An 8962-nucleotide genomic window follows, 5' to 3' on the forward strand; every position below is an offset into this window, starting at 1 on the left:
TAATTTCCCACAGTCCCTGAGGTCATCAGCCCTTCATATCTTGGTAAGTAAGGAGCCTATAGGTTCTTTACCAGTTCACCCAGAGTCACACACCTTACTACTGCAGACAGGACTTGAACACAGGGTACACTGGTCCTAAGAGTGTAACCCTGACACCCCATCAACACCAAAGTGAATCTAAAGTAATAAGTTTTTACCAAAAAAAAAAAAAAAAGTGGGAGTCGGGGGAGAAGCAGGGTGGGGGGAGAAGCAGGGCAGGGGGAGCTGCAGAGATTACTCAGGGCTTAACAGCATGCACTGCTCGTCCACAGGACTGGAGTTGGGTTCCAAGAACCCATGTTGGGCAGCTCACAACTCCAGTTGCAGGGGATTCAATGCCATCTTTTGGCCTCACTGAGCATCTGCACTCATGTGTCCAAAGCTACACACACACACACACACACACACACACACACACACACGTATACATATTTTTTTTAAAAAAATTAATTTTGGGACTGGAGAGCACTGACTGCTCTTCCAGAGGACCTGAGTTCAGTTCCCAGCATCCACATGGTAGTTCATAACTGTCTATAACTCCAGTTCCACGGGATCTGATGCCCTCCTCTGTCTTCCGGGGCACTGCGTGACACGGGTGCACTTACATACATGGGCACATAACACTCATACACATAAAATAAAAATTAATTAATTAAAATTTTTAATTTTTTTTTGGGTCTTTTTAAAGACAGGGTCTCTCTGTAGCCCCAGCTGGCCTGGAGCTTCCTATGTAGACCAGGCTGGCCTTGAACTCACAGAGATCCACTTCCCTCTGCCTCCCAAGTGCTAGGATTATAGGTGTGTACCACCACACCCGGCTAAAATTTAATTTTTAAAAAATGTGATGAGTTTGTAAAATATCTTGTGTTGGACAGCTTCAGTTGTAACTTGACACACCTGGGGAGAGGGACCCTCAGTTGGGGAATTCCCTACTCTCTGGTACCAACTTCTGTCCTAGTTTGTTTTCTGTTGCTGTGATAAAACACTCAGACCAAAACCAATTTGGGGAAGAAAGGGTTTATTTCACCTACAGCTCACAGCCCATCTTGGAGGGAAGCCAGGGCAGGAGCTCAAGGCAGGAACTTGGAGGCAGGAGCTGAAGCACAGACCACGGAGGATCGCTGCTTACTGGCTTGCTCCTCTGCCTGTGCTCAGACTGCTTTCTTTCTTAAAAATATTTATTTATTTCATTTTTGGTCTTTTTAAGACAGGGTCTCCCTGTAGCCCCAACTGGCCTGGTACTCACTATGTAGACCAGGCTGGCTTTGAACTCACAGAGATCCACCTGCCTCTGCCTCCTGAGTGCTGGGATGAAAGGCATGCGCACCATGCCCGACCTTTATTTATTATTTTAATTTTATGTGTAAGAGTGTACTGCCTGCATGTAGGTAAGTACATCCATGCTGTGCAGTGCCTGTGAAAGTCAGAAGAGGCTGCTGGATCCCCTGGAACTGGAATTACAGACAGTTGTTAGTGACCACGTGAGTGCTTCGACTCGAACCTGGGTCTTCTGCAAGGGCAGGCAGTGCTCTTAACCTCTGAGCCATCTTGCCATCCCTCAGCCTACTTTTTTATTACAATACAGGACCACCTGCCCAGGGGTGGCACCACCCACAGTGGGCTGGGCCCTCCCACATCACTCAGCAATCAAGAAAATGCCCCACACATGGCCACAGGCCAGTCCAATAGAGAAAGTCTCCAACTCAGTGTCCTTTCCAGGTGTGTCAAGGTGACAACTGAAGCTGTCCAGCACACATTTCCACTCACTTTTGCTGCTAAATCCATTTTAATCACTCCTGAAAACACACTTGTGAACATTGCTAGTCAAAGGCACTTGAGCTGCTAGTGGTGGCTCATGCCTGTAATCCCAACCTCAGGGAGGCTGAGTTCAAATTACAAATTTGAAGCCAGCCTGGGCTACACAGTGAGACCCTGTCTCAAAACCACCACAAGAGAAAGAACTGTTGGCATGCACTTAGAGACAAGGCTCAGACCACCTTTCGAAGCGGCCTGGAGTTTCCTTAGGTTTAGGCCTGCTGGACTCAAGGAGAAACTCCACAATGAACGAACATGTTTACTGGATTCAGACAGCTCTTGTTCCTGCTGCCAGGACATTTCAATACCAGGGGACACAAATGGCCAAAGATAAATAATATGGGCTGTGGCCGTCAGAATGAGGCTACTCATAAGTGGAGGCTTAAGGTGGCTACAGAAGATGAAACAATTTTGCCTTTATGTTTCAATTATGGCACCACATAAAAATACTGCTGGGCCTCCTTAAACCACCAGTTGATCCTGTCTTTCTCCAGGTACTTCTACTTGGAACACTCCAGTCTTCCTGGCCTCCCTCCACCTTAGCATGGCTGCAAGGAGGCCTGGTCAGTGTAGGTGGATCCTTGCAAGCTTGGTAGGAAGAATTATTAGTCTGACTGGAGCCTCTGGAGAATGCATCACCACTGTTGTGACAAACTTAACCAGGACAACATAAAAACAGCTGTCATTTCAAAGGGGATAAGAGTATTCTGGAGCCAAATACAAGCAAGATGCAGAAACGTATGTTTAGGTTACTCCAAATTTCACCTTCCAACATGGTAATCCTTTCATGAAGGTTTTAGGTTATAGAACAAATATCAAAAATCAAAATCCGAGGGCTGGAGAGATGGCTCAGCATTTAAGAGCACTGGCTGCTCTTGCAGGGGACCTGGGCTTAGTTCCCAGCACCCATATGGGGCTAACAACCATCTCTAACTTCAGTTCCAGGGGACCCGACACCCTCTTCTGGTGCCTGTGGGAATTGCACAATGCAAGTGCACTTACATACATGCAAACGAAACACATAGACACATAAAATTTTTGTTTTGTTTTGGAGACAAGATCTCCCTATATCCCCAGCTGGCCTGGAACTCACTATGTAGACCAGGCTAGCCTCTATCTCTGAGCTCTGCCTGCCTCTGCCTCCCAAGTGCTGGGATTAAAGCCTTGTGCCACCACATCCAGAGCATAAAATAAATAAATAAAAAAAAATCACTTTTCAAATACACCAATGGATCCATCAGGCAGGCAGGTTAGAGCAAGGCAGGGGAACCTCTGCTACAGTCTCCAAAACTACCTGACAACGGTTTTAGCTTTTTATGGTGGAAGCTAGTGCTCTGTTAGATTAATACATTCCAAAAGGTGTCATTGTGTTTCACAAGAATGTTAAACACAGATGACCCAGGACTGGCTATTCCGGGGTGCTGAAGACAGTCCAAGGTATTAAGTATTTAGGCTCTGGACTCGCAACGTTCTCACCCCTCTAATCTGTGCTAATCTGTCAATCATCCCGTAAAGTGCAGCTGGCTTCTGCACACTTGCCTTCCAAATGAGCATCTTTCAGAGGCACAGCATTATCTAGGGCTGCAGACGAGTAAGTGGCTCCACTGTGTGCACAAGAATGACAAGGGCAGAGCTCAATCCTGGGGATGTTAGGCCCACGGGGGAGCAGCGACTGCGAGCGCACAGGGCACTCACCTGCCTGTGGTCCTTCCGGGCCGCCATAGCCGGACTCTGTAGTGAGAGTCGAGCGCCTGGCAGGCCTCGGCTGACCCTCCCCACGCGTGTTCTGATCCGGCCGGGTGACCTCGGCCACCGGCCGCACTCGGGGGCGGTGGAAATGGCGAACAAGTCCCAGGCGCCGCCCTTGGCCGGGGCAGGCTGAAGGACGCCTGCCGAGAGGTCGCGGCCGGGCGGGCGACAAGACCCCACACGCTCGTAGCGACGTCAGGAAGGAATTCGTATCCTTCTGCCCGGCTCGGACCCGGGCCACAGGCCAGGAAAGTGTCCCTATGCCCCTAGGCGTTCAGTTAACCCAAGCCCTAGGAACCGAAGTGCTGAGGCAAATGGCGTCCGCGGCGAGCAACCCGGAAGTTGCTCCGTCCTTGGGCCCGTGCGAAGCCTTCTGGGTAATGTAGTTTTCTTTATTACTACGTCCTTCGAGGCCGGGAGCAATTCTCCTAAAAAGTCTCGCATATCTTGAAAGGCGCTCCAGGGTTCCAGTTTCTCTCCAATGTGGGGATATCCGGACAACCGAGGTTGCGAGGAAGGACCCAGGAGCGAGGGTGAGACGACCATTCTATCTGGGAAACTGAGGCTTGGGAGGACAGGGAGATTTGCCCATCTTCGGGTTAATGCAAAGATGTGGACCCCGGCGCTCAGTTGATCTCTTGATTTGTCCCTTCTAGATACTTCCTGCTGGGAGCATCTTCTCGGCAGACGACAGAAAATGTAGCCTAATAGTCTCCTTGATATTAGGAGGCCTCATCCCCAGCATATTCATCCATTTTTTCCTTTTCTCCTAGGTCTTCTGTGGCCCAGAGCAGCCCCCACAGATGCAAGGATTTCTGGGTCACTAGGTCATTGGAAGCCCGCGAGGATTGGATTTGTCACCCCCTGACTTGCGAAGCCTGCAAGGTAGAAGGTTTAGAGGGCTCAGGCTTCCAATTTCGATCATAGTTTGAATGTCTCTAAGACCAGAAAGTATCTGTGTCGTATAGGCAGTTCAGCCTGTGTCTAAACACTGGGAGAGGATTCAAACCGAGGTATATCAATTTGAGAGTTGAGAGCTTGAGGTGGTGGCTCAGATCCGTAATCCCAGGACACCAGAGAGTGAGGCAGGAGAATTGCTGTAAGTTCGAGACCAGGTGAGCTGTCTTCTCTCTCTCTCAGTAAACTATATACCACTCTTAACTTCAAAACCTGGCATAATGACACATACCTATAGATATCCCATAACTTGGGAGGTAGAGGCAGGAAGATCAGGGCTTTAAAGCCATCCTCAGCTCTGTAGTGAATACAAGGTCAGCCTGATCTACATAGTGAATGGACTACGGACTATGCTCTCAATTTTAAAATTACATTTACAGCTCCACTGTTGATTACAGACTTAAGCCATCATGTCTGCCTTATTTTTATTTTAATGTCTATTTTATGTACATGAGTGCTTGCCTGCCTGTATGTACATGTACCACGTGCATGCAGTGCCCACAGAGGCCAAAAGAGGGTGTTGGATCCCTTGGAACTGGAGTTATGGATGGTTGTTAATTGTCATCTAGGTACTGGGAACCAACCCCCTGGGTTCTCTGCGAGAGCAGCCAGTGCCTTTATCGGCTGAGCCATTTTCCAGTCCCTTATTTTATTCTACTTATTTTTTTAAAGGACTCTTTGATTTGTATTTCCCTAATTACTAAGGATGTTGAACACTTTTTTACATGTTTCTTAGCCATTGTTTCTTCTATTGAGAGCCCTCTGTTAAGAGCCATAGCCTCCCCTCTTTTTTTTTTGTCTTTTTGAGACAGGGTCTCTCTATAGTCCCAACTGGCCTGGAACTCACTATGGAGACCAGGCTGGCCTTGAACTCACAGAGATCCACCTGCCTCTGCCTCCCAGTGCTGGGATTAAAAGTGTGTGTCGCCATGCCCAGCCATAGCCCATTTTTTAATTGGGTCATTTGTTTCATACTGTTTTCCATGATGACTGTATTTCTTGCATTCCTACCCACACTGTGGAAGAGTTTCCTTTACACTCTTGTCAGGACTTACCACTTGTTTTTTATTATTGAGACAGGATCTTGCTATGTAGCCCAAGTTCGCCTGAAAGTCATGGTCTTCTTGCTTCCATTGCTGAAGTGCTGGAATTATAGGCATGACATGACAACAGTGTCTTTGAAAAACAAAGATTTTATTTTTATTTATGTATCCTGTGTGAGTTTATGTGCACCACGTGTATGCAGGTGCCCACAGAGTCCAGAAGAGAGCAATGGATCCCTGCAATTGTGAACCACATGATGTGGGTGCTGGAAACTGAAACCTGGTCCTCTACAAGAGCAGTATACATTCTTGACTGCTGAGCCATCTCTCTAGCCCCTCTGTCTTTTTCATAATTCGCATTCTAACTGTACTGAAGTGATACTTTCCTGAGGACTAGTGGTATTGAACTTTCTATTTTCAAATACTTGTTGGTCATTTGTATGCCTTTTGAAAAATGTCTTTAGATCTGTTGCTTTTTTTCTGAATTGGAGGGTGTGTGTGTGTGTGTGTGTGTGTGTGTGTGTGTGTTGATTTGTTGGAGTTCCTAATATATTCTGAGGGGCTGGAGGTATAACTCAGTGGTAGATCACTTTCCTAGTATGTACAAGGTCCTGGGTCCAATCCCCAGTAGTACAAATAAAAATGTACACTAATACATTGTGAATATTGATCCATGCAGTAGTAATTTTTGTTTTTCAGAGCTGAGGACTGAACCCAGGACCTTACGCTTGCTAAGCAAGCACTCTACCACTGAGCCAAATCCCCAACCCACAATAGTAATTTTTTAAATTTTAGAATATTTTTATTATTCCAAAGAGAGTCAATTTTTAACACATTTTCCCAGAAATAACTTGAAGCAGGTTACATAAAAATATGTATACAGGGCTGGGAAGATGGCTCAGTGGTTAAGACACCGACTGCTCTTGCAGAGGACCCAGGTTCGATTCCCAGCACCCACATGGCAGCTATGAACCATCCATAACTCCAGTTGCAGGGGAATCCGAAGCCCTCTTCTGACCTCCTCAGCGTTGTATGACACAGGTATACTCACATACATGCAGGCAATACACTCATACACATAAAATAAAAATAATAAATAAAATATTAAAAAATATATATACAAATCAAAGACCAAAGGATTTGCCAACATGGGGTCAACTTTGGCAGAATAATGATTAGCTCTGTTCTTTTTTTTTTTTTTTAAATCCTAACGATTTCATTGGGATTGCTAACAGCATAGAATGGGGGTTTACTTACAGAAGTGTGGACACCCCCAACCCCCATTTACGGCTGTGCTGGAAAGTCCACACTCAAAAATAAATCCTATAAGCAATAGTAATTTTGTATGCCAACTAAGTGTTCTTGAAAAACAAGCCAGTAAAGCAATCCTCTTGTAAAAAATATCTGTATGAGTGTATTGCCTGCATGTATGTAAGTGCACCCATGTCAAACAGTGTCCTCAGAAATCAGAAGAGGGCATCAGATCCCCTGGAACTGGAGTTACAGACAGTTGTTAGCAGCCTTGTAGGTGCTGGGAATCAAACCTGGGTCCTCTGCAAGAGCAGCCAGTGCTCTTAACCACTGAGCCATGTCTTCAGCTCCCCACCGGCATTTTTACATGAGATCTGGGGATCCAAACTTACTCTGGTCCCCAATGCACTCATGGCAAACACTTTCAGTGGAAATTCCCCTTGAGTGGCCCCTAATTGGTCATAAATTTGCAGATATGGGTAAAACAGGAAACTGCACCCTCTGGAGAGATGGCTCAGCAGCTAAGAGCACTGGCTGTGCTTGCAGAAGGACCCAGGTTCACTTCTCAGCACCTACATGGTGGCTATCAACTTCCCGTAACTCCAGTTCCAGGGGAATCTGGCGCCCTCTTCTGACCTCCATGGGCATTGCACAACACAGGTGCACTTACACACATGCAGGCAGTACACTCATACACATAAAATAAAAATAATAAGAAAATTAAAAAAAAAAGAAATTCTGATTTTTTTTCCTTCGTGGTTCTTTTTCAGTTCTGTGCAGATCTTCCCAAGATTGTCTTGGCTTGAAAAACACAAAAAAATGAATGATTCTCAGGTAAGACTATATGTATTGGTCTAGACCTTGAATCCAGTGACTGACCAGCAAAGGTGGGTTTTACTCTGAGCTATATCTCGCTAGCCTGTCTGGTATGTTTTATTAAAACTTGAAATCAGCCTGGGTGGTGGTATCCTAGGCTACACAGTGAGATTGAGGTCAGCCTGGGCTACTTGAGACCTTACCTCAAAACTCAAAAAATAGGGGTCAGTAACATAGCTCAACTTTTGAGGTGGCTCCGCAGGTAAAGGCACTTGCTGCTAAGCCTGATGGCCTGAGTTCCATCCTTAGGACCCACATGGTGGAAAGACAGAACCAAATCCGGCAGGTTGTCCTCTGACCTCCATATATATACCCACACATGCACACAAAATAAATAAGCTGTAATAATAACTTTTAAAAATCTAAAACATAATCCTAAAAAATAATAAAGCTGCAAATCATTATATGCATGTTACATTATAATAAACATGTCATATTCACAGTGAGCCTCTGCTAACCGTTTTGCTGTGTTTTCTACCTCCCTTGCCTTTATGAAAAGACATCACACACTCCGATTTCTATCTCTCTGTCCTGTTGTGGTGGTGAACTGGACCCAGACAAGGCAAGCATTCTACCACTGAGTTATATATTTAGCTACTTTTAAATTTAGTTTAAAATATTTTTGTTTGTTTGTTTGAGACAAGGTCTCCTTGTAGCCCCAGCTAGCCTAGAACTCACTGTGTAGACCTGGCTGGCCTCAATCTCACAGAGATTGGCCTTCCTCTCCCTCTTGAGTGCTGGGATTAAAGGCATGCTCACCACCATGCCCAGCTCCCCCACTTTAAGCTTATTTTATTTTTTATTTATGTGCGTGTGTGTGTGAGGGTGTGTGCACTTGCACACAGGTACCCTTAGACTCTAGAAGAGGGTGTTGGATATTCCTGGACCTGAAGTTACAGGCAGTTATGTGCCATCTGATGTGAGTGCTCATAAACAAACCCACGTCCTCTGGAAGAACAGCAAGAATTCTTAACCACTGAGCCATCACTCCACCCCCTTTTGTTTTAATTTGTACAAGGTCTTGCTGAGTTACCCAGACTGGCCTTGAGTCGACTCTGTAGCCCAGGCAGACCTTAAATCATAACCCTTCTCCCTTAGCCTCCTAGGTAGCTGGAATTAGAGGCATACAGGCTCAGCTGATTTCTCCTTCCCTATCAAAACTAAAACATTGAGTAAAACAGGACATTCTATCTATCTATCTATCTATCTATCTATCTATCTATCTATCTATC

The 8962-nt window shown here is 45.7% G+C and overlaps 2 protein-coding genes across 7 annotated transcripts in view; one reads left to right on the top strand and one right to left on the bottom strand.

The window, feature by feature from the left end:
* Positions 1-3903, bottom strand: part of LOC103752359 (zinc finger protein 264) — a 14481-nt gene extending 10578 nt beyond the window's left edge. The window contains exon 1 of the mRNA XM_008856085.3: positions 3550-3903. Coding sequence (XP_008854307.1) covers positions 3550-3576 — 27 coding nt within the window. The 5' untranslated portion in view covers positions 3577-3903. The remainder of the gene's footprint in view (positions 1-3549) is intronic.
* An 84-nt stretch (positions 3904-3987) lies between these two features.
* The window catches only part of Zim3 (zinc finger imprinted 3), a 14502-nt gene continuing 9527 nt past the window's right edge, over positions 3988-8962 (top strand). For 3 of the 6 annotated variants that reach the window (XM_029557684.1, XM_029557681.1, XM_017795107.2), the window contains exons 1-3: positions 3988-4136; positions 4377-4718; positions 7625-7688. Coding sequence is in view for 4 of the 6 variants with exons in the window: in XM_029557681.1 (XP_029413541.1) it covers positions 7674-7688 (15 nt within the window). In the remaining 2 variants the exon portion in view is untranslated. The remainder of the gene's footprint in view (positions 4137-4376; positions 4719-7624; positions 7689-8962) is intronic. The other 3 variants (XM_029557685.1, XM_029557682.1, XM_029557683.1) reach the window with 2 other exon arrangements.

This window comes from Nannospalax galili, unplaced genomic scaffold (assembly GCF_000622305.1).
Source record: "Nannospalax galili isolate Female #2095 unplaced genomic scaffold, S.galili_v1.0 scaffold1368, whole genome shotgun sequence".
Lineage (NCBI taxonomy): Eukaryota > Metazoa > Chordata > Mammalia > Rodentia > Spalacidae > Nannospalax > Nannospalax galili.